Source organism: Calypte anna, chromosome 1 (assembly GCF_003957555.1).
Source record: "Calypte anna isolate BGI_N300 chromosome 1, bCalAnn1_v1.p, whole genome shotgun sequence".
Taxonomy (NCBI): Eukaryota; Metazoa; Chordata; class Aves; order Apodiformes; family Trochilidae; genus Calypte; species Calypte anna.
Genome location: NC_044244.1, coordinates 137,461,761 through 137,488,155, shown reverse-complemented (window position 1 = coordinate 137,488,155; position 26,395 = coordinate 137,461,761). Strand labels below are relative to the sequence as shown.

Sequence of the window (26,395 nt, the reverse complement as noted above, 5' to 3'; positions counted from 1 at the left end):
ATGATGGGCTTCTCCTGAGCCCCAGAGCTGCTGTGACACTCTTCCAGCAGGCTGGGAGTGGAGGGTCCCATGGTCCTTCTCTTATGCTCCTTTGCTCTCCACAAAGCCTCTCAAGAACTGGGGCATGGCTAAAATTCAGGCCAAATTCAGCTCACACAGCTTCCTCATGCTTGTATTCTCACCACCTTTCTGCTCCTTCAAAGAGGTCAGAAGCTCCCTGTGAAGCTCTGGCCACCTGCTGAGAAACTGACCTTCCCCTCCCTGAGAGAGAAGACTCCACAGACCACTTGATAAAAGTTTCTTTCCCTACTAAATTTCCCCATACTAAAGGTGGATTACCCATGCAGGTTTACTGAATCTTTTTCCTTCCTTCCTGCTGGAATTCTGGCATTCAGTTGATTGTAAGGTAACTGTGGGCTTCTTCTTCCCTGTTGAAAACTTGGAGGACATGAAGGAAGGCAGTGCAGCCACAACAGATATTATTATTCCAGAAGAAATTCATCTCATACATATGAATACAGGCTCACTAAGGCTAAAATTTCTGTGGACAGCACCTCCCAAGGACTCTTGCTTACTGAAAGGCAAATAAGAGCTCCTTTGTATGACAATTGTAGAACCAGGCTTTTAAAAGCTTGACCCTTTGGTCTGTGTACTCTATGCTCTCAAAAAAGGAGTTTACGTTCTCAGGCAAAAACTGCTTAGAGAAATGGAGCTAGGGATGCTGATAGCAGCACAACTAATTCCATTCTTATAGCAAGGCTGATGGAAAGTCATTAAGCTCAAAGTTTATGGTAGGAAGAATATTGCTATGGCAACAATATTATTTTTCTGAAGAAGAATATGCATAATCAAACATGGCTCATTGGATCCTAAAGGGAAATGAAAATTAGTATGAATTTATTTGTCTGGAATGTTGATTAGTTTAACAGCTGGATTCATGGTGTTAAATTCATGCTATTTCAACCAATGCTGAAATCATTCAGCTCAATCCTGCCTGAGATTGGATGCATCAGGGATCAGAGGGATCTGGTTAGGTACGCACAGGGTCCAGGAAGGGAGGAACCAGATGGAGTGAAAAGGAAACTTCCAGTGAGCAAAAGGATCAAGCATAGTACCAGGATTTGGGAAGAGTTATATCAGAGCAGTAAATCAGAATAATACAACAATTATTTCAAAAACAGCCGTGTTACCTGCCAGTTCCTGGAACTGTTTTTCTAGGTATACCAGCTTTTACAGTCAAGGTCTAATTTGCCTTTTTGGAGTAATTTGAAATGAGACTTTCTTGCTGATTAAATGAAAAAGCAACCAAAATGGGAGAAGAGGGCAAGGAAGAAGCAGGGAAAAAAAAGGTGACATTATTCTTAGTGACTATAGCCTTTCAAAGAACGTTGCTCTGTGTCCAAGAGGAGGATCATATCAGCAGTCTGAGGTACTGTAACTTTCATTTTCAAGTTCTTGAATACATGGTAGTGTTGATATACAAATAGGTAACATCTCAAGGGGTCCTATCACATCCCTTGCAGATTGAGAGTAATTCAGCATCCTGCAACTTCAAACTGTAATGAGTGGTCTTCAGGGCTAAGCTGCTGTTTTAATTTTTTTTTTTTAATGAAACAAGTCAGAATTAAGACCAGCGTGGGGAGTATTCTTCATTTTAGAGAAAGATTTTATAATTTTTCTGAATCCCATTTGCTTTTAACGCTGTGAAATTCTTTGCATCTGTGTCTGCAGATTCTCACCAACCCAAACCATCACTTTGTCGACAGCTCCTTGTACAAAGATGTTATCTTAGTAGCCTGGGATCCTGCCCCTTACTCTGCAAATCTGAATGTGGTAAGATACCTCTCTTCCCAATCTGTTTGAAAACACTGGAGACAAAGAATGTATTTAGTATTGCAGTCATCTGCTCCTCACTTGTCAGTCTCAAAGTCTGCCTATAAGGAGTAAGGAATACTTCTTCTGCATGAATTGGTCAAAATCAGTTTATTGGTCAAAAGCTAGCCCTTATACTGGAATGGACTGCTCTGAGATGGTAGGATAGATGGATGATGGGGTTTTGTTATAAAATATGCTATTTTCACGTAGCAGTGACTTTTCTGTGTGTTTGCTAAGGAGAAAATGTTGCTAGATTTCAGAAAGAGGTTTTATCAGGGAAGATGAAACGCTGCATAACTTTTTTCCCACCTTCACCTCTGCTTTCCCAGACAAAATATCACGTCATAATCAAAATCTTTCTTGGTGCCTTCCTTATTTCTCAGGCCTCCTCCCCACCAGTCTTCCCTTTTTGCCCAGTCCTCTGCAACCATCTGTGCCCTAAAGTCCACCCCCTCACTGAGAGCATCAGACATCCATCTGGTTCTCACTGGGGGAGCCTCTTCTTTGGCTGGTGCTGCAGCTCCAGTGGACCAGTTGATGTGATGGCTCTTGGCAAGGGGAACTTGGAGCTGAGCAGGCTGCAAAGTAGAGAGAAAACCTTCATCTGCTGAACTCCCTTAGCAACAGATGTCAGAGACTGCCTGCTTCCTACACAGGCTGCTCCTGGACTTCTTCACCTGCTGTTGCTGCTGCCTCCATCAGAGATAGTGACACTTGGAGAGGCAGATTTCACCCCTGTGCCTGGATCTTGTGTCAGGGCCCTTTGAACCCCTTTTTTAACATAGGCCTGTGAGTAGGAGGCAGGGTTGGCCCCCCCTGCTGCAGTGAACTGCTTGTTGGGAATCTTTATGAAGAGAGGAAGCAGAATAGCCTGGAGTGAGGACTGGTTTTCTGGGAGACACATCCACCCGTGCAGGCTGCTTTGCTACCTTTCCTTCTGTTCTGAAAAGCCTGAGTGAAACTAGTCCACATTATTCTGTGTGTAGTGTTAAAAACACATTGGGTACCATAAGAATAAAAAAAAAAATCTTATTTTTTTTTGTTCCTAGTGGTATAAGAAGCCAGACTACAATTTGTTCACTCCCTACATACAGCATCGCAGGAAAAATCCAAACCAGCCATTTTACGTTCTCCATCCAAAGTTTATATGGCAGCTCTGGGACATCATTCAGGAGAACACTAAGGAGAAGATACAGCCCAACCCTCCTTCTTCAGGTTTTATTGGTAGGTGCGCCAAAGATGGGCCTGATACACGTAAGATTTTAAAGAAAATTTAGATTTTATATGTTTGCACTGCGTAAGGATCAAGTCCACATACGTGCACTGTTTGCTCTATACAGAAACAATGACTAGCCAAAATACATAGTATGAGAACTATAAAATTATTGGGTGAATGTAGTGTTCTGTTTTCTTGCCCTTCACATTCACAGTTTGCATACCATGCTTATATAACATACGTACATCTGTGAGAAATTTGTATTATCCCATATTTATTTTTCTGCTGACAACTTCCTCTGTTCTGAAGTTCTTTGTCGGGATCACAGAGTACTGATCCATCAGGACAGAAGTGAAAGCATGTGACAGATCATGAAGTAAGGATGAAATCACTTATGCTGTCTGACAGGCCAGCCTGTATTACTTTCCCAGGTTATGGAATGGGAATGGGATTCCCCATGCCCTGTCATGGCTTCCAGTGTTCAGTCTGGAAGTGCCCAAAGCAGCCCCCTTCTTCTTACATATGAAGTAATACAGTTTCACTGTGTTTTTTTGTCCTTCCTTATTATTTCTGGGGGGATAATTTGGCACTGTGTCCCCAGTTTATACAACATAATGACTTATGCCGTACATAAGAAGGTCCTGATCATGAATGTCTAAAGGATGAGAGTAGCAAGGCTGGGTCAGGGTCTTCTTGCTCATTCTTCTAGAGACACAGATAGCTCCAGACACCTTTTTAATTTTGGAAACTCCATCCTTTCCTCCTTGACTTTTTGATACCACTCTATGTATTTGCTGCAATCAGAAAATGCTGTTACCATCCTTTCTATCTGAATCTGAAAGCAAAGATGCCTGACATTGCATCTGACATGGGAAGACCAGATCTGAGCACTTACCATGGACTCCGTACAAAGTAGTGGCATCTTAGGACATTGTTGACGCCCACCAAAGGCCTTAGAGAGGATGCTGAGGGTCTCAGAGGGATAAAATAAAAGTTGTCTAGGAGATGCCCATCTATGACCTGGGTGGGTTGTGCTTACCTGGAAGGTGACTGAAAATAAGGCCTTGTGTGTTAGAGAAGGGTGGCTTGGCAGTTGGGTTACTTCCTAAAGTGAGGTTTTTGGAACCTTCTTGTAAAAATGCATGAGGAGAAGTCTGCTCATGTGGAATGATCTCATCAGCAGTATTCACATTTTGTAAAAGCATTTCTTGGAGTAATGAAGTTGTTGATAAAAATAGGTTAACAGCTGCTGATCATAAGAATAGAAAGGGGGATCATTGTGCTGTCAATCTGTAGTTACACCACACATAAGAAACACTTCTCAAAAGCTTTCTTTGAAGAAATGGTGTTAATTTCAGTATAAGAATAGGGCCATAATCTGCAGCCCCAAATCACAGAATGTTAGATGTTCGTGACGAAAAATACCCTTCAAGCAGAAAATGCTTTGAAAATATCAATCATTAAACAAGCAAAAAGATTACCAACAAAAGCTGCACAGATGAATAGACTCTGTGTGTACAGATGCAAATTTAGCTCCTTCACCTTTACTGGGAGTTCATTTATGTTGTTCTTTTCCAAAGCAGATCTTAGAAATTATGGTCTATTATTAACTATAACAAAACAAGGCAGTAAGACAATCTTACTGGGAGTCAGACTGTCCACCTCATTTGATAACTAAGTACTGTTTTTACAGATGCATTTTAAATATTTTATTAGGGAGAGGCTTCCTATTCAGTGACCTTACTGAATGGATGTCTGTGCTTTGCATGTGTAATGTAATATAAACTGAGAGAGAGCACAGAAACAGCAACTGCCTCTTGTCAGGGATGGTCATAAAAGGCAAGATAAAAATGTAACGTAGCTTGGCAGAAATCTAAAAAGTCATGTTGGTCTTCAGATCAGCTATCTCTCTGGAACGTGTCTTATGAGGAAAGGCTGAGAGACCTGAGGCTCTTTTAGGCTGGAGAAGACTGAGACAGGATCTTATTGATGTTTACAAATAACATTGGTGGGTGTCGAGAAGAAGGGATCAGTGTCTTTTTGGTTGGTACCCTGAGGCACAAACTGGAACACAGGAACTTCCATCTCAACATGAGGAAAAAATTTAGTCTAAGGGTGACGGAGACCTGAAACAGGCTGTCTAGAGAGTTTATGGAGTCTCCTTCTCTAGAGACTTTCAAGACCGATCTAGATGTGTTTCTCTGTGACCTGCTCTAAGTGATCCTGCTTTGGTAGGGGGATTGGACTCGATGATCATCAGGTCAGTGCCAACCCCTACCATTCTGTGATCCTATGATGCAGCTGGAACTGAAGCTATCAGACACCACTGAATGCACCTGTATGAAAGGCATACCATGAATATTTAGCTTCTACTTTATAAATTCTGAAATAGTTTCCTATAAAATTAGTAGGAAAAATGGCTAAGTGACAGCCATCATTAAACCATGAGTGGTTTAATTTCAAGAAGATATGGGAAAATGGTTTATTAAATGGCTATATTGCTAATACCATTGTGCTCAAAACAGCTGTATGAAGGAAGATGGGTTGTTGTTATATAGAGGGTATGAATTTTCACAGGCAGAGCGACCTGTATCCCTGAATCTGAGCTCTTTAGAGCATGGATCATAGTAATTCTAATCACTTTATTGGGATACCTTATTTTAAGTCTGTATGCAGCACTGCAATTGGAATGAACAGACTGCAGAAGAATCTGGTCTTACAGAATCACAGGATGCTAGGGATTGGAAGCGACCTCAAGTTACACCATCGGAAACTCAGGCATCCCCTCTGTGAGCTGCAGTCATTTGTGGAGGAAACGTAGCAGCAATCCCTCAAATTGCTGTTGCTGCCAGTAGTATGGAAAATGTAAAAGAAAAAATGGTTCTGGGTCAAGCGAAGCACTTTTTTTATTCAAGCTTTTTAAACCTCTTTAGCCCCAGTTGACAAAACTGAACAAATGTATAAATGAAACCATGGAAACATTAGACTATTTGCTTTCAGGAATGTTTCAGGGGGATTTTGACTATTCTGTCAATAATTACATTTTTCGCCTTTCTGCAGCTTAGCACTATTTATAAGAAAACAAGTCTTCCCAAAGGGAGGATGCTTGGCAGAATGTGTTCTCCTTGTGGTTTTCTGCAGCATTGAGTCAGCACCCTTCAGCAGTGATCGATGTCAGGGGAATCTTTTAACATTGTTAATAGCCGTATTAAAGTACTTAACCCACATAATTAAGTTTAGTGGTAAAGGGGCTAGTGGGCTATTTGTGGGGAAGAGGTGGTCTCTTGCATTCTAGGACTTGAGGGGAATGAGAGAGTGAGAAGAGGTAGGATCTTTGACTGGAGACTGGCAAATATGGTGCCCATCTATAAGAAGGGATGGAAGTGGGATCGAGGGAAATACAGCTCTGTCAGTCCCACCTCAATGCTGGGGATGGATTACAGAGCAGATCATCTTGAGGGCCAGCAGGCAGCATGTACAGGACAACCAGGTAATCAGACTTAGTAAGTATGGGCTTATGAAAGGCAAGTCCTGCTTGACTCACCTCATCTCCTTCTAGGGCCAGGTGACCCTCTTAGTGGATTAGGGAAAGGCTGTGGATGTTTTCTATCTAGATTTTAGTAAAACCTTTGATTTTTTCTCTTACTGGCTTGGACAAGCATACTCTTTCACTGGATGAAAAACTGGCTGGATGGCCAGGCCTGAAGTGTTGTGGTAAATGAAGTTAAATGCAGCTGGTGGCCAGTCACAAGTGGTGTTTCCCAGGGCTCGGTACTGGGCTCGGTTGTGTTCTCTTTATCAGTGATCTGGCTGAGGGGATTGAGTGCACACACGGTAAGTTTGCAGATGACACAGGGTTGGGCCAAGGTTTTGATCTGCCTGAGGGTAGGAAGTTTCTGCAGAGGGACCTGGACAGACTGGATCAATGGGCCAAGGCCAATTGTGTGAGACTTAACAAGTGTCAGGTCCTGGACTTAGGTCACAACAACCCTATGCAACACTACAGGCTTGGGGAAGAGTGCCTGGAAAGCTGACAGTAGAGGACACTTGGAGGTGTTGGTCCACAGCTGAGTATGAGGCAGCAGTGTGCCCAGGTGGCCAAGATGGCCAGTGGCATGTGCCAGAAACAGGGTGGTCAGCAGGAGAAGGGAAGTGGCCGTACCCCTGTACTCTCTACTGGTGAGGCTGCACCTGAGACACTGTCTTCTGTTTGGGGCCCTTCACCCCACAAAAGACATTGAGCATATCCAGAGAAGGCCAGTGAAACTGCCAAAGGGCCTAGAGCACAGGTCTTAATATGGAGTGGCTGAGGGAAAGTGGCTGATGGAGCTGGATTTGTTTATTATGAAGAAAAAAAAAAAAAAAAAAAAGGGGGGGGGGGAAGAAAAAAACAAAGGAAAAAAAAAAAAGAAAGAAAAAAAAAAGAAAAAAAAAAAAAAGAGTCTATGAGAGGAGACCCTGTCATTCTCTTACAACTACCTGAAAGGTTGTAGGGAGGTGGGTGTCTTTGTGTTCTCCCAGGTAATCAGCGGTAGAATAAAAGAAAATGGCCTCAGATGTTAGAGGAGATGTTTAGGTTGTATATTAGGATAAAGTCCTTCACTGAAAGGGCTCAGGTAGTGGAACAGGCTGTCCTTGGAAGTGGTAAAGTCACCATCCCTGGAGTTACTTAAAAGACATATAGATGAGATGCTTAGGGATGTGGTTTAGTGGTGAGCTTGGCAGTGCTGGTTTAGCAGTTGGACTTGAGGATTTAAAAGTTCTTTTCCAACCAAAATGATTCTGTGATTCTAAATACATCACTGCTTCCAGACATTTTTGAAATGGTAAAATATACACACATAACAGAGGTCTAAAGCCAGCTGAGATGCATGCAACCCAACACAAATAAGCTTCTTCCAAGAACAGAGTTTCTCCATACCTCTCCATCAGATTTTAACTTGGAGATGTTCCTGTCTTCATTTTTTATTTTTTTTTCAGCATGTCATCTCACAGCAGCCTATCCATCACTGGTGCCAGGCTGCACCCTAATAATACTATCTGCAGACCCAAATCTGACCAGTCTTCTGCTAAATTTGTTAGTGCTTTAACATAGTTTTCTACCCAACCTGGTATAGGTCAGAGTTCTGAACATCACTGAATGTAGGCTAAACTTACTGCCTGTCAAATTCCAGCCCTTTTGCTAGGTGTTACTTCTGGGGCTCTGCCATCTCTAGGATGGATTAACTCGGCACAGACAGTAATCTTTCAGAGTTGCATTTTCTAGTGGATACATCTCAAAGGCTATGAATAATGACCAAGAAAACAGATTAGGTTTTTTTGTGGGGAAAGGTTCATCAGGATCCTTTTGTCTTAATTTTGGAGTCTTTTCTGGCTTTTTTCTGAGACACTGATGTGGACTTTTACTGTCTTGTAGCTTTGCCTTATGTGGCATGTCATATCTTAGCTAATGTCACTCCTTAATATGAATTACTTACTCTTTGTCACTCTAATCCTTATATAAGCTTTGAGAACTCATTATTGCATATTTTTTTACTGGTTTTGCAGCTGCCACTACTGTGCTTTTAAATAAAACTCTGAACAATGTTTTCATCATCTTGCATTAGCATCAGGCATTTGCCATGGTGGCTTTTTGCAGTTATATTTGTTGGTTTACATTTGGCTGAAAATTGGCTTTTTAAAATGAGTATTGATGTGTTTACATCCCATTTTTTATCTACTCCACTTTCACGGAAGAAATTTAAGCATCCAACCACAAAATCTGGGATTTGGATTCCAGTGGCAAATCCTAAATTGACAGCTGGAAAAAAATGTTTATTAGGGGAAGGATTTGTTCTCTCTTCTGCCAGCAGAAATATCTGTTCACTCCTTATAATGCTGTGAAATATGAACTCAGTCTTCTTCCCTACTTTCTCAACATATCAAAGCTCAGTTTTTAATTCAGGTTGATGGTGTATAAATCGACAGTTCCTATTTTTACCATTTAGCTGTAAGAGGACTGTTCCTATACCATCCTCGGTAGCCTGTGTAAACAACCTAGTGTTCTGACCTTACATTTTTCTCATCTGAAGACCAAGACCAAAACTTGCTGGAGTTCATGAGCAGCATTCCGTGTGCATTGGACGGGATGGTACCTTAACATTCTGAAAGTCTGTGAGTTTTTAATAATGTCTGGATTATATCAAAGCTTTGCTATGAAGATTTTGCTCCTGCCCCTTGTTTACTAGATGGATTTGCCATGAATTCTTATTTGCTGTAGTCCAGTACACTGTGCTAGCTTATGTCCTCTGAGGTGATTTCACTTGAAATTCACATTTGTAAATGTGAATATATACCCATATATACCCAGCAACTTGTGTAAGGGCTAGTTAAAAGCTCTGTCTGTGGCTCTCTGTTTTCTTGTCCCCAAAAGACATGGTCTTTGTAGATCTTTGCGTTTTAGGTTGTCTGTGTAGGTTGTCTTTGCTATGTGTTGTAGCTTTTAGTGTAGTGTGTGAAACCGCTGAACAAAAAATGATTACTGAATGCCCAGATTACTCTGCTGCTCAGAGAAAGAAAGGCTGGTTTGGGGCTTTACAGGTGGCATTACAGATTTAACAGTTACACGGTGATGAATAGTTGCTAGCATTATTTTAATCTTCATTTGCATGCATCAAGACAATAGTACAAGCAAGACTTAGCATTACACTGCAATATTAGCAGATCACTGTATGAGTAAGAAGTTTAAAATGGCTTCTGTGAGCGTGTTGAATAGAAGAATGCAGCTGATTTCCAGCTCTGCTTGGAAAAAATACACTTGCATGAACTGAAAGCAACAATTTGACATATCAAGAGTTGCCTTTATTACTGTTACTCAGCTGTTTGCCAGAAGTTGGTTAAGGAACAGAATAATGCTTACTCTTTTGAGCTCAGTTTTGTTCAAGTATTGTCACACAAATAAGTAACATCTCCAAATACATAAGCTTTAAATTCTTCTTACTCTACTAAAAAGCACTCACATTAGAGCATCCGTTTCCTGAAATACAGAGATAAAAGAGCAAGCTCTCCTCTTACAGCACCCCAAATTACATAGAATTTTTTTCCTATTCTAATGTATCACCCATATTTGAATAATACATTTTGAATTATATTACATTACTTGACAGCATTTTCATATGTATGCTCCTGTTACAGAATATATTATCATGATGAGTGTACAGTTTTTTGTATTCAGCATTAAGTAATAAATACATCATTTTCTAGATCTACTATATAATGCAAATACCTACACATCAAAGATAAATACCGAAGAAATTATTAAGCTTAGGCACAGGGTCATTTGGTGACAATTAAGTTCTTTAAAAATACTTTATTTTCTCGTGGTTAGTATTTGTCATAGTTCATGAACTAAAAAGATGGAAAAAGAATCCTGGTTTAGAAATGCAGTATTTTAAAAAGCCAGAACTGCTTTGGCTACATGTTCCAAAGCATAACTGAGGCACGTTTGGCCCAGTTTCAAGGAATGACAGATCTTCCTGTGGTACCTGAAATCCAATCAAGAGATGCTATAGAAATAGAGTAAGATAGAAAAATGTAGGATCTAAATGCTTTATGTTTCTTTGTAATACTTTCAAGTGTACATCTTACACGACATAAACTCAGCTGGTGTGTCTGGCTGAATTCTGTAACTAAATCTGTAGTGTGTGTGAAATGAGACACATTATGAGTATAATAATCAGATTATGTGTATTTAAATGTTTTCAGCATCTCTTACATTTTGATAAAATGATGCCGAGGTCTTGCTGAATGTTTCAATTACAATCATTATTCTAGATGGTTTCATACAGCATCGATTGTATTCAGGTATATTAAACTATATTTCATTTACTGGTAAAATAGAGAACATTCTTCTTTAGTGTGCTACCATAAAATCAAATTGTACTACACAAAACGATGTTGGAAATTCAAAACCTCAAGTCATTAAAATTGCCAAGAACAAATAGAAAAACATTTTCTCTTTTAGATTAGAATCCATAGCATATGTTCACTTGTATAAACCATCCATACAAGGAATTTATTCTTAATTTAATTCTGGTTTAAATGTTTTCAGTGTAGATTATAAAAGTTCAGGGAATTTATTTGTGCCATCTGGACTAAGTTTAAACCATTGCAAACACTTTCTGACACAAAACATATCTGCCAAACAGGAAAAAAAGTAACACAACTTTTTGAGGATTCTAAAATACTAGTATATAATATTTTGAAATACATAATACCTCATTAGCATTTAACATTGCACTGTGGTAACAAACTTGCAGCTGTTTCTCTGACATAATTTCTTTGGAGTAATATATTTTAAAATATTCCTTTTTTTTCAACTTTTTTGCTTCAGTACAGTATTCAGGAACATTGTTATTCAACTATAAAGCATTCATAAAGCACACATGTGAATGATGTACTATAAACCAGCCTTTCTCCACACAGGCAGAATTATTTTGCATTTTTCCATTCGCAGAGTTATAATCCAAACAGGATTTTTAAAAATCCAGCTGGGATATTACATTAGATTAGTATGGCCTAGAGAGAAATATCTTCAGTTGTGATTTTGAGTATGTGGTTGCACCAATCATCTTTGTCAAAGCTAAAATCATGCCAGATACCCTTCTTCCTTACTATGAAAATGAGACTGGATATTTAAGACCTAAAAGTTTTAAAACTTAATTATCAGACCTGGAAGAGACCTAGAAGTTACTTTCCCACCCGCTGTGCTGGTTTCACTCACGCCTACAATGCTATTTTTGCATGCTCCAGTAATCTTCTAAAGTGATTCCATAGCTTAATTTCCATCCTTGGAGATATTCAGTATGGGGCTGCACAGGTCCCCAAGCAACCTGACCCAAGTTCAGAGTTGTCTTTACTCTGAGGGGACCCTGAGCTCTGCCACCACAGTTCCCTTCAGGCCCCTCCACAGATCTCATATTTCTGATGGTTTCTGCTGGATCTTAACAGGTTCCTGACCAAATCCCTAGCTATAATACTACTATTACTCCTGCTAGATTAATCTAATTAATCTATTTTTTACTGAGCTTTTTTAGGGCCCACTGATGAAAAGCAGACTTTGCATTGCGACCCATAAGCTTCTGTTGGCATTCATTCTAAGGAATACTCTGCCCCTTTTTTGGTATTTGCATGCAATATAGCACTTACAGGCATCTTCCTTTAGGTTTTACTTTTTAGTAAGTCATGCATGACCTCTGGACTTCCCTAAATACTTTGTTATTCTCTGTTATACTCCTAATCTCATACTTTAAGCCTTAGGAATGTGAAAAAGGCCATCTCCCCTCCACTTAGTCCTTGCACATAAAATTGACTTCTCTTTATGGCCCATGGATGTCTCTGGTGCAGGTCTGTGTTTGAGTTAGTCAGCCTCAGACTTACTAGAGGGAAAAACAGGCACCCTTTAAATTTGGCTGTGGGACCTGTGTTCCCCTATAATATGTGGAATTTTCATCTCATACTGGGAGTGCCAGTGAAACACCCACAATACAGGTATCTGTGCTGCCATTCAGGCTTCCCTGACAGTCAACAGAAAGAAATAGGAATTTCTGGAGCATGCCTGGTATGATTAATTTTTTTTAAACATTTACTCTGGAGTGAGTAGACATGTGCTGCTTCCTCTTTTTCTGACACCAAAGGAGCCTGTGATGCCCATCTCAGGTGTGGGCAACTCCAGCAGTGGGCACATTTGGTCAGAGGAATCACACTGTGTTTTCATTTCTGCTTACCACCCTCCTGGAAAAGCCAATTCTATTATTTTTTAACAAATCTCCAAAAGCTTCTCACCTAGGAGAGTGGAGGAGAAGGTGCTTGATAGCAAAAGCCAGACTCTTTTATTTTCAGTTTCTGCCCAGTCACTGGAGAGGAACAACACTTAGAGAGGATAGTTAATCAAAAAAGACATCTAAAATCAGTCAGATGGATTGTGCCCTGGAGAAGCCTGTCCCTGCGCTGTGGTTTAGACCAGCCAGGTCAGAATTAGCATGATGGGCAGTGAGTTTGATTCTGTCCAGACTATAAAGTGTTGGGAGAATAAGTATCTCATCATGCTCATTTATGTCTTCTCAGGTAGTGTGTAAGCAAGCCAGTCTGTGCTGTTTTATATGTAATAACTGTGCATGGACTGAAAACCAACTTCTGACTGTGAGCAAAGACAAATGTTGAAGGGTGTCACATGGAAATCATTTTACCCTACAGGCTATCAAACAATGTGGTTTTCATTAACATTGATGATCAGGGAGGAGTGCTGAGATATGGAACAAACTTGAAGATGATATGAAATCGGGCAGTGATGTGGAAATGCATGGATGAAGGAAATAAGGAGATAGGCATGTACTGTGCAGGCAATGCAAGGAAAGGAAGTAAGCTTGGAAACTGCAGGTTAATGCAGGTGTGGGAGAAATGTGAAGAGATTCAGTCACAGAAGACAAACCTAAGAATTGGTAATGCAGAGAGAGATGTGGAAAGATGCAAATGGGACTTTGCAGAGCAGACTGGCAAACAAAACAGGCTAACAGAAGCAGGATCACGATAGCAAGCAGTGAGGTGCATACCTTTTCTTCATCTTTGAGATTGCATTCTAAACCTGTAAGTTCAAATGTAATGTAAAGAATATTTTGGGGATCATGTAAGTGCCAAAAAAAATTAGTAATTAAAAATCACTGAAGGTGACAGGAGAGAAGAGAAGAGAAGATGGGGAGACTTAGTTGTGAGGTAGATGAAAATATAGGCAGCTTGGCACTCTTAGACCTGCTAGATAGAGATGTCTGTAACTCACTGCAGTGTTGTTAACACCAGAGAGAGAAACTGGGTTACAGAATGATACTAAAAACCATGGGCTGAAATATGAGACCCATAGAGAGAGGACCTCTGTTAGCAACCCTCTTTTAGGGACTTCAGAAAAACAAGCCAGACATGGCATTAGAAAGTAAACAGAATGAAAACATTGATATATCCTAGTACATGGACTGGTGTAAATGTCTTCATGGTTAAACTGCTGCTGTTCTTTTAAAGATGCTTAATTTGTGGATTTTGTGAACTTAGATTTCAGTAATAGTTCTACCTCACCAGGGGTGTCCCCTGTGGAGGAAAGGGTTCACAGCCTCTCAGGCACCCATTTATTCCCTATTTTAGTGAGGACTCTGTAGAGCTTTTGTCTTTTTCTTTGCTCTCATTTGTCTTTAATAGAATGCTATCCTATCTTCTGGTTTCTGAATGAAACAGCAGATCATTCCACGAGAGAATCTGGGGGCTGTGACAGCTAAGTGGGGGGACCTACCTCCCTGGGCACACATAGGTGGAGTGTGTAATCCTGCATGTCCTGGGATCTCACCTGTAGGTGGTTGGGATGGGACTGCTGTAGTGTTAGAGCTTCTAAAAGAGAAAAAGTCTAGCAGTGGCCACTTTTTCACCAGAGCAAAGTTTGGGCATGTGGAATGGGCACCAGATCTGGAAGCCTCAGGTATGTTCCTATTTCTACCAGGATAGATAAAGCCTCTGTAGCCCAGGGACACCTCTGTGTGTGGTCAGCTCTACTCAGTCTTAACTCATCTTTCAGTTTGTTGACCCTAGAATTCAACTCAAAGATGTGCTGTAAATTATCAGTTACCACTCAGAAATTAGCCTGTCAATTCACTATCTTTTCTCCTTCAAGTCATTGTTGTCCAGCATGAGCAAAAACTCAAGCAGATTGTCAGAAATGATGGTTATTTACGAGCAACCTAATCTGAAATCCCAAGACATGGACTGGATGGAACAAAGCAGGAAGGGCAAGGAGCTAAATTAGATAGCCCAGCTTGCCTTTATGATTGATTCTAGAGGACATTGATCCATAGAACACTAAGAGCTAAAACTACCAGTTCTAAATTCTCCATTAACAAATTTGCAAGCAAGTCAATGACATTACTTAAAATTTTGTCATTATTGAACTATACCTGCAGCGATGTGGCCATCTTTACTGCTATTAAGGAAATTATAGGAGAGTCACAATTTTTGTTCCTGACAGCTTTTCTATCCCACAAATGGCAGCTTGCTTTATTAATATTAAGGTTAGGTGGGTAATGCCTCAGTAAACTGAAACCCACTCTGGTTAAGGCTTTGTACTTTCCATCAGAGCCCATTTTTCTAAGACACAGGTGGTGCAGCTTTTGAAACTGGCTCCAGGCTTGGCTGTGGGTGCAGGAGAGAAGTCAGTTTGCCATCTGTTTCTGGAGTTGGCTTGTTATTACACAGGATTCCAACATCCATCCTCTGGTTCAGCTGGATAACAGTTACCTTGGAGTGGCAGGTGGGCTCTCCATCAGTAGATGAAGGAGTCTGGCAGTGGAAAAGCTGGCGAAAGCATTTGTAAAACTGAAACAACAAACAAACAATTTGAGACATAGCTGTTAGGCAGGCAGCAATTCAGAGCATCTCTGTGACAACTTGGAGGCAAGGAAACATGGTTTATTAAGCTCCTGGTTTTTGCTCCAGTAGGGATTAAATGTTTTTTCTCCCCATTCACTTAAATTTGTGGACTCTTCCTTTGAAACTGGCGTGCTTCTCTTACCTGAGACCATAGACTCTGTAGAGTACAAAGGTGTGGAACAGTCTTAAAACATTTTAAGAGCCTTTCGTGTATGATAAAAGAAGATTTAATCACAGAAGTAATTGTTTTGTAGCTACTTAACACATCAGGCAGGGAAAAAATAATTTTGATCATCTAATGATACACAGCGGGGTGAACACAAGGTTCTTTTCATTAGCAAGCCATTTAAATCTCGGCGTTCCCAAACTGCAAGCTAAACTTCAGAACGTGGCTTTGCTTAATTAACAAACCAAAATAATGCGTATGAGAATTACCCAAAACACCTCTGATGCTTTATGATTTCAAAGCTGTTGTACAGAAAAAAATCCCCAACAGTTACGGCAGTTCTCTTCTGCAAGTGCGAAGTGAGCAGAATTAGTACAGCTGTCTTCTTGAAGAGCTGACAGTCATATTGAGTGGCTAAGGACATCATTAGTGCAACAAGTGCTTCAATACATTTTATGTATATTTTATTTTTTAAGTGAAATCTTAAAAAAAAACCCTGAAAGTGTCCAGTGCTTACTCCATCATTTTGTTTTCACATGACTATGGGAAATAGAAAAGGATCCCAGAAGCTGTGATTGATGTGAAAGTATTGCAGTTTAGACAGTGCTGTTGATCAGTGTCTGATATTAGACCCTCTAAAAATGTGTAGCTGCAACAGTAAGATTCCTCTCATTTCAGTGCTAAGAAGACCTTCTGTTGGTAAAGATTCACAGTTGTGCTGTAGGAAAGCAAAGTTTGCATAAGCCCAAGAGTCTATCCTGAATCTGTCCTGGTCTACTTTTGATCTTGAGCATGGGATGAGGAGAATAACATCATCCTAAGACTGCCCCTAAGGTCAAAGTGAACCTTTGCCTGGCTGTAAGCAGGAGGCTGATTTCCATGTGGCCTTTCTTAGCCACTACTGACTGTGATGATGACTGACATGTAGCAGGAAAAAATGGCCTGATATTTTGTGGGTGCTTCCTTGATGAGTGGGAGGTGATCAGAGGCTTTTCTTCATGAAAGTGCTTCTGTGAGAAGAAATTCGCCTTCCTCATCCTCTCTTCACAGAACTGTCAGCAACTTGTGGGCTTTTGTGCCACCAATAAAATGGCTGATGCTTCTTTATATACCCCTATTCAGGCTGCCTTCCAGGTAATGTTTTCCTTACTAGAAGGAAGTGGATGGAAAAACTGGAACTGAATGAATTCCAGACTGAGGAAGACTAATTGTAATAAGATGAAGACGTTTCAAGGAGTACATTGGTACCCTAATATTGCCATTGATCTGGATGAACCATCCAAAAGTTGTCAAAGGAAGAAACATTGGTCTTACTGGCCTATCTTTCTATTCTTGTTTTCCCATTGCCATGGTGTACAAAACAGGAGAGAGAAATCAGTCATGTTCTTCACAGCCTTAAAGATTAATGTGTAGGTAGGTATTTGCAAGACACAGATATGTAAAGCATAGAGGAGGGTCGAAAGGGTATACCTGGGTCATTTTTTTATAACTCCTGTACAAGGTAGGTCAGAGTTTAGCTGTGGAAGTGGTAGGAATACCAAGAAGAGCACCTTAAAAACACCAGACAGATGCTATTGTCTGTTCTGTATTCTGCAAGTGACCTTGTCTAGCTAAATAATGTTCATGAACTGATAATAAACAAGAAAATCAAGAAAAGTGATCACTTGTCCTGAAAGAATTAGCATGCAGTAGCACTGGACCCCCATTCCTATGTGGGATATTTTGTGGGCAGGATGTGGTAAAGGGGGGAAGGTGGGAGAGAGCAGTCTTGCCACTCAAGGAGGCTGATGGTGGTATGCAAGCCCTTTATAGGCTTTTACTCTTGCATTACACTCATTGTTCTACTCCATCAACTACTGGGATCATAATATTGATGCATCAGTGCCAGGTGAAAGCTGCCCTAATTAATCGAACTATTACTTCACTTAATGATTTTACCAAAGTAGTACTTGAGGTACGCAATGCTGAAAAGAAAAATGGAGATTTCTGTGAGAAAGGTGAAACCTGGCATTCATTTTTGTTTTCACTCTCTGCTCCAGGTATCCTGATCATGATGTCCATGTGTAACGAAGTGCACGTGTACGAATACATCCCTTCAGTCCGGCAGACCGACCTGTGTCACTACCATGAACTCTACTACGATGCAGCCTGTACCTTAGGGGCCTACCACCCACTGCTCTATGAAAAGCTGTTGGTGCAGAGGATGAACAGAGGTTTGCAGGATGATTTGTATAGGAAAGGGAAAGTCATTTTGCCAGGGTTCAAAGCTGTCAAGTGCCCTGAACGAAATAATTTCCCGCACTTGTAGAAGAGAGTCCTTCAGAAACAATGTGCAATAAGGTACTACTGTTGTACTATAAACAAGAGAATACTTGAAAATTGTATCTTAGACCAATCTAGTCTTGAGTCTATAAATTGTAATTAAGTAGCAGGCATGAGAAATACTTCTTTTCTGAGCCTGAGTATTTATTACTGCTTTGCAAATAGTTAAAGAAAAAAGGCTTAGCTTATGAAAGGTGCAAAGGACATACTTAGGCAGAAATATATTGTTGTGAGTGTGACTGTCAGAGTTTGTCGGTGGTCTCTTATGCCACATACGCTAGATTGTAACTTTTTTTTTTTTTTTTTAAATGAAGTTACTTTACTGCTATATCTGGCATTGTGAAACAGCCTCTGTTGTTCACGTACAGAATGGCCAGTTGAACAATGCAGCATTTCTCATGGCTCTGTGGGGTTTTCACACTCTCCAAGAATGAAGTAATCATTTCTCTGAGCTGTGCAATGACCAGAGCAGCCTTTAATTCCTGCTCATAGGCAGGCTCAGTTACAGACCCTCCAGCTGTACAGGGGGCCTTATGGCAGCTATAAAGGCAGAAGAGATGGAGGTGGCTGTACACACAGCTAAACCAGTTGAACTAGTTTAATATGTACTTTCGATGCCAGACCCTCATGCTCATACTGACTGCATAGGGCAGAGGGAAAAGAGAAATTTCTCGTTTCTTTAGAGAGCAACAAACATATTGGTATAACCAAGTTATTAATTTATATAACTCTAAAGCCCAGTCAAGAAAAAACTCTCCCTGGGAGGCCTATCAAGAGGGTGTAAGTGAGATAAAAGGAGAATCCAGAGAAAGCCAAGGGAGGTTGTACAGCTCTCACACATCACACTGAAAGCAAGCACAGAGGGAGCTCACCTTTCTGCAGCCAAGATCATAGAATGGCTTAGGTTGAAAGGGACCTTACAGATCATCTACTCACTGCCATGGGCAAGGATGCCTCTCATCTAGACAAGGTTGCTCAAAGCCTCATCCAGCCTGGCTTTGAACACCTCCAGTGAGTGGGCATTCACAACTTTTCTGGAAAATCTCTTCCAGAGTCCTACAGCACTCAGGATGACAGACATCATGTGTTAGGGATTTCACTGGGATCTGCATCAGACTCATTTTTTCATAAGTTGCTGCTGTTAAGAAAGTATAGGGAGTTTTCTGACAAAAGAAGAGGGTTAAGAAGCATTTTTTAACACTGACTATGGAGTGCATATGGAGATAATTTTATATTTTTCTTCGTAACACACAATATGAGAATATTCCCCAAGATACCTCTAAAAATCTGCCCAAATGATAAGATGTTTAAAACACTATGTACTTCCTTGCCCCTCCCCACCTTCCTGTGACTGTACCCCTTTTCTTAGGATAAGCTCAGCTGAAACATATGCACACAAAATCCAAGACAGCCAGCACAGCTTCACTAAGGGCACATCCTGCCTGACAAACCTAGCAGCTTTCTGTGATAGGGTAACTACATCAATAGAGAAGGGATGACTTATGGGCATCACCTGTCTGAATTTCTGCAAGGCCTCTGACATGGCTCCCCACAGTATCTTACTCACTAAGTTAGAGAGATATGGATTTGATGGGTGGACTGTTCCGTGGATAAGGAATTGGCTGGATGATTGCATCCAGAAGGGAGTGGTCAATGCTTTGAAGTGCAGTTGGAGACCAATGACAAGTGGTGTCCCTCAGGATTCTGTGCTGGGACCTGTACTGTTTAGTATTTTTATCAATGATATAGACATAGCTGGATCAAGTGCACCATCAGCAAGTGTGCCGATGACACCAAGCTGAGTGGCGCTGTCAATAAGCCAGAGGGATGGGATGTCATCCAGAAGGACCTGGGCAAACTGGACCAGGTGAATCTCATGAAGTTCAACAAGACTAAGTTCAGGTTTGAAACAATCCACACTATCAATACAGGCTTTAGGATGAGATTTTATAAAGCAGCCCTGCAGAAAAGGACTTGAGGGTGCTGGTGGATGAAAAACTGGACATAAGCCAGCAGTATATGCTTGCAGCCCAGAAGGTAAATCATACCCTGGGCTGCATCAAAAGAAATGTGGCCAGCAGGTCAGGAGAGGCAATTCTTCCACATTGATCTGTTATTGTAAGACCTCACCTGGGTTATCGCATCCAGCTCTGGAGCCCTGAACACAGGAGGGACATGGATCTGATGGAGCAGGTCCAGAGGAGGGCTATGAAAATGATCAGAGGTCTGGAACCCCTCTCCTACAAAGACAATCTGAGGGAGCTGGGGTTGTTCAGCCTGGAGAAAAGAAGTCTCCAGGGAGACGTAACAGACACCTTCCAGTATCTGAATGGTGCCTACAGGAAGGCTGGAGAAGGACTGTTTGCAAGGGCCTGTAGTGATAGGATGAAGGGCAATAGTTTAAAACCAGAGTAGATTTAGATTTTAGGATTAAGTTCTTTACTTTAGGAATAAGTTCTTTACTGTGAGGGTAGTGGAACAAGTTGCCCAGGGAGGAGACAGTTGAGGCCTTGTCCCTGGAGATACTCAAAGTGAGGCTTGACGAAGTTCTGAGCAACCTGATCTAGTTGAGGATGTCCAACCCCCTGCAGAGGAGCTGGACTTGATGACCTTTAAAGGTTCCTTCCAACCCAAATCATTCTATGATTCCCATGTCTATGCAGTCATGCCCATCTTTACTCATGTCTGGTCAATAAAAAGGCAGACAGCTCTAAAGAGGCACTGAAAAGATGAGTTGAGTGGATGTGGTGGAAAACATTTTTTGTGGTTTTTCTAAAGCAACAGAAAGGCAACTGAAGAGTGAAAACAATATTAATGACCATTTCCTCTTCTGTAGTAATATAATTATATAATACTTTTTCTCTCACTCTGCTCTGATGTCTTTCCTTCCTCAGAAGTGAAGAATATGTCTTATACAGGACTTAGTCTTCTCTACCTTCATGGATTCTTAATTTGGGCTTTGTGATCCTCTTAAGAGGCCTTTTGTTGACAAAAAGTGTGTCCAGATGATCTACAAACTGTACTGTTGCGTGGATATCTGTCCATAAATCATTTTGGTACATGTCAAAAATAATAGGTTTTACTCATATTAGCCTTAGACTTCGGATATATTACATGCTGATTTCTTCATAATGTTACATATGTCAGCAACTTTTATTCTTAAAGTTGGTATTACTGTTACTTAATCTTGTGGAGATAGATAACCTACATAGAACTAATATATTTTTTCATATGTTTGGTACCATGTTTGCAAAATCTATGAAGTCCGAACAGTGCAATCAAACATGTCTCTTCCTGTACACTGGGTTAGCTACCACATGTTTGTGAAGGGAGTTGATTAGCTTTCTAGCATTAGTGAATATTTTACTTCTCTGAAAGCAGAAATTCTCAAGTTCTGAAAAGAAACAAAAAAAAAGACATTACCACTTTGACTGGTCTGCAACCACTAACCATTAACTTTGATTTTGGAAAAGAAAAATAGTAACTGCATTACTTAAGTACCCACAGCAGACTTAATATTGTATTATTCCCTCAGTAAGCTGGTAGAATAATCAACGTAACTGTTGTATAGAACAAGGCAAATTTTAAAGTTTCTTGTAATAAGTGATAAGCATACCTATTCATTTAAAGATCATTTAAATAACAATGCAGAACCAGGTCTGATTAATGAGATGAACTGTGTATTTTTCATCTACTGGACTGTGTGCATCCAAGTCCTCCCAGCAGAAATTTTTTCTTTACTGTATCCTGACTTAAAAGCTGTCAGTGCTCCTTCCACAAGTGCAAACGCAGGTGCTGCAGCACCATCACCTCGGAAGATGCCACAGATCTGGGCTGCAAACTCTTACTTTCCCACGGATGAGGAAGACCAACTTGTGATGTCCATCCTCTTAAAAAAAACAAACAAGGATTCCCTGGCTTGGCTTCCGGACACTGGTTTCCACTGTGATGTTTCACTACTCTGCCTGCTCAAACACCTTGTGGCTTCTTAAAGGAGATTTTACTCCCCTACTTTGTCTTGTCCTGCTTTGGTTTTTAACATAAGTGCAAGTATAGGATGATTTGGTAACTGAGGGCTTACTTCCCCTTGCTGCAAGAGAGGAAGGGGCAGAAGTAACAGGCGGATATAAAGAAACTCTGGAGGTGCTCCCCTAACCACTGCTTATGCCCTCTGGCATTGGCTTTGGTGGTTTTTATAAGAGCTCACCAAGTATTTTTGCATTTATGGGCATTTCCTCATCCCTCATGAAGGCAGAAAAATCTTTACAATGAATCACATTCAGGATATTTAAAACAGTGGGTGTGCAGTGACACTGAGCCGTGTATCTTTTCATAATAGTAGCACATGGCAGTGCTGAGTTTAGATGCATATATTACATGCAGACAATGTGAAAGAAAATGCATTTTCCCAGCCAGATTGTGGGATTTATTGGGGAAAAAGATAAAAGCCTCTGCCATGGAGGTTTTGCACCCTGACAGAGTGGGACAGCACCACCGATGAGAGGTTTGCCCAAACCTAGCTCTTGAAGTTTGTCATCTGCCAAGTCAGTGCCTCTGTGGCTCAGTGGCTTCCTGAGCTCCCTTCACACTTGTTGCAAAGATGCAGGTTTTGGAGTTGACTGACAAGTAGGAATAAGTTGCCTTCAAAAGCTGTAGAGCCTCATTTCTGTGCCCTGGTGCTGTGGATAAACCCTTGCACTTACCTGAACAAATGAGAAACACAGCAGCAGCTTAAGGAAATGTGCTGAGTTTATGCTGAATTTCATTATGCTCTTTTGCCCACTGTGAATTCTGTAGCTTTTCTGACTTGTGGTGCTTTTATAATTTTCATTCAGCCTTTGGATGGTTAAATCAAGGTATTTTTATGTTTATTTAAAAAAAAAAAAAAAGCCTTTTTTTGAGCCAAAATAATTTTTGCTAGAAAAAATTACTAACTGTTCTTTTCCTTTATAGCTCTAAAGTGGGAAAGTCACAGCTCAGTGTTAGTAATTTCTTAGATTAGACTACTAGATCTTCTTTTCCTACATTGCTGTGCAGTTTTGTGCAGTTGAAACTCTGGAAAAGTCAGCAAAATCACAATGATATAAGAAATACAAACCTTTGGAGAGAGAGAGGCTGGTTTACATACTCTAATCTACCCTCTCTGTGTGCAAATTTAGCTAAATCACTGCATGTCTTCGATCAGGGCACTTTTATTGGTGAAATCACCCAAATTCTGAATTTTTTACTGTAGGTCTCTTGCCAAACTCAGCAAAACTGAGAGTTTTTGTCTTAAATGAAGATAAGAGCTTTCTTTCACAGGGTGCACAGACTCAACACAGTAATTTTAGAGATGGATTAAATTAAACAGGAGTTCAAAATACACGTAGACCAATCCAATCTGTAGTGGGGTTTTCCTTTTTAATTTCCTTTTCCTTCAGCAGTTCTTAAGGGTGGAAGATGCCACTTGGACAGTGACGCAGATGCACCACAAAAGAAATGTTGAATGCATTGACTGGAAAAATAAATGGCTAGAATTTTCCCCTTCATGCTCTCTGAAGTTGCTGTGTCTTGAATAAATGAATTTGGTTTTTGAAGTAGGTAATTCAGAAGACTGTAATTAGGAAGCACCTGAATTTTTCCTGGGAGTTATCCTCATATGCCAGGAGGATACCTGATCTAACTGTTTGAAATTCGAAGTAGCCCATGTCTGGGCACACCTGCATCATTGAATGAATTTTGACACTGCAAATTTCTTTGGCTTAGTGATCAGATTCAGACTTTTGTTCTTGAAATAAGAGTTGTGTGTAAAAGCCTTACATTTATCCACATCATCACTCTTATAATATGTAGTCATCGAACTATTCAAATATAGACTGTGTACTTTTTTAATAGCTTTGAGAATTATTTTGTATGATGATTTTTTTAAATGAATGTGTACTCTAACAACAAAGCTTCAGATTTTACAGGAGTCACATTTTTAAGCAGTGTTTGTATACATTTTAACACTTTTTATATTTTCTATTATGATTTTGTATATTTTTATGTATGCACAGTGTACAGATTTTTTCCTGTAAATAAAACATTTGTTTTCATTTGTTTAGGAGTTCTGGTCTTTTTAAATTGCTTTGAGTGAATGACACCAAACTAGACAGCTTGAGACAGGGGAAGGTGCCTGTCAGTTCTGCCCACAATTGCAAGGAAGTTTCAAATGGAAATGAAGAGAGAAGCTGACAAATAGCTTTCACTGTAAACTGCAGAAAAGAGGCAGATATTGTAAAGCCAGTTTTATTCTAAGCTGAACACATCTAGCCAAGCAGGTGCTGTCAGATTTCCCCTTAGAACATACATACCATGCTGCACTCTATTTGGGAATAAATTTTTTGGGAAAGTCAAGTCCTCCAAAGAAATCATGCTCTGGTGACTTGATGTTGTACTCAAAAATGCTCATGAACTTCAGCTAAATGGCTGCACCACCCATCTGAGGAATTCAGTGTCGTGTGGTAAAATAAAAGTAGATGTTTTTATCAATTATTAATTAAAATGAAAAGCAATTTACCAAAGGGAAAAGCATAACTTGACATTCATTCTGTGATGAAATAACACATAGTTTAACCTATGAGTCTGCTTATATCCATTAAAGGAGAGGCATTATTCTGCCTTGGGGAGTCTTTGAACTATACAGTGGCAGGAGTTGGGCCAGGGGAGGTGACAGTCACTGTTTTCATCCCAGAGAATCTCCATGAGTCCATGCCAACAATAAAGCTGGGATATCCCACCTTTGTGGGATAATGGAAGTCGGATTGCTATTGCATAAACTTGCAGCCATCAATCATGCAGCTCATCCTGTGTAGTACCCCCCCTCCTGGCAGACAGTGGTGACATAGACATTAATTATGTCACGATAGGCAAGTGACACCTCTCAGAAAACTCAGCCTGATAAGCCATGCTAGAGGAAAAACAGAGTGCCAGGGTGCACGAACGAACCAAGTATCTGGTGGTTTTCAAATCCACCAGCTTTGCTTTTACTTTGTATTTTCCATGTAAAATATACTAGAAGAAAACAGGATCACTGTATTCCATGTGATGAAATATTCACTGAACATCACTGTCTACAAAATAGGAGAGGAAATCCTTTGGAATTCAATTTCTCATTGCATACAAGCATTATCCAGTAGGATATTGAAACCTGTCAACTACATTGCAATGAGTAGAGAGAACATCTTGCTGTAACTCTTACTCTAGCAGTGACAGCTCTAGAAGGAGTGACATTACCTTTCTGATGGTATCTCAGGAAACATTGGAGGCAACTCATTTTCAGGTTTATTCCTTAACTGGGCTGCCCCTTTCTGAACAACATCACTTTGGAGGAGGGATCTTACATCTTTTAACTCAAAAAAGTCACCTGGGTTTAATTTGAGCAGCTCTGAGAACTCAAACTTCATACAGGCATTTTGTTCTTCTGCATTTCTGTTTAACTGCATTATTAGCTCCCCTCTTCTGACCTGGCTGAAACACATCTGAGAATGCTTGCTCCAATTTGCTGTCCTGGCAGTGGCATGAACCCACTGGAGAGCAGCAAGACAAGTGAGGCAAGAGCCAGTCTTTTACTGTGATTGCACCCACCACCTTCTTCTTTAGGGAACTGAACCTGTAGCAATGACTAAGCAGTGGCTCAGTGTGGGGTTACTGCATCAGTATGAACACACCACTAGCAGTTGTGGTTTGGTTGGACTTCAGTTCTAACTCTCCTATCATCTTGATCTTTCCAGGGTAACAAATGGGTAATTTGATTGTTTCAGCAGAACAGCATGGATTTATCTGCTGCACCCAAAACCTACCAATATCCACTCAGTACTTGCGTCTTGCCTTGTTTTTAATGATTAGGGTCTACTTTCTTCCAGTGCTAAAACCACTTCCACAGAAGTGCATATTTTTAAGTACAGTCTGTCCCCTGAACTTCATGACTTGATACCCAAGGCAAGTTAGAAGTGCTTGCCATTATTTCTTTTTTCCTAAAAAGATGCTAATGTTCAAGTAAACTCTTGGTAAGTTTGTTGGAAAAACTACATGAATATATAAAATGACAGGGAAGTAACTAATGCTGTAATATAATGGGGTTTTTCACTGGAGGCAGAATAGCCACCACAGTTCTGGCAGCATGAGTAGTTTGTGAAAAATCACAGAGGGAGACATACCTGGTATGATTACTGAATTCTTTAAAATTACAGAAGTCAAGAAAGGGGCCCAGGAGAAGGAAAGAAAAGAAACAAGGAATGATGAGGCACATCAAGGAAGAAGGAGGAAACAGTGAGAAAGATGAACCATACCAGACACAAAGGCAGCACTGCTGCTTTTTCCTGATAGTCTCTTAATTGGTTTTGGCTGTTTGTTTT

General features: G+C 40.4%; 2 protein-coding genes across 2 annotated transcripts in view; one reads left to right on the top strand and one right to left on the bottom strand.

Annotated features, from left to right (window-relative positions):
- ST6GAL2 (ST6 beta-galactoside alpha-2,6-sialyltransferase 2) overlaps positions 1–18,975 on the top strand; it is a 29,633-nt gene extending 10,658 nt beyond the window's left edge. Inside the window, 3 exon segments of the mRNA XM_008496368.2 lie at positions 1,732–1,833; positions 2,925–3,099; positions 17,738–18,975. Of these exon segments, the coding sequence (XP_008494590.1) occupies positions 1,732–1,833; positions 2,925–3,099; positions 17,738–18,006 (546 nt within the window). The 3' untranslated portion in view covers positions 18,007–18,975.
- Positions 15,171–26,395, bottom strand: part of LOC103532353 (pinopsin) — a 90,291-nt gene continuing 79,066 nt past the window's right edge. The window contains exon 4 of the mRNA XM_030467555.1: positions 15,171–15,478. Coding sequence (XP_030323415.1) covers positions 15,251–15,478 — 228 coding nt within the window. The 3' untranslated portion in view covers positions 15,171–15,250. The remainder of the gene's footprint in view (positions 15,479–26,395) is intronic.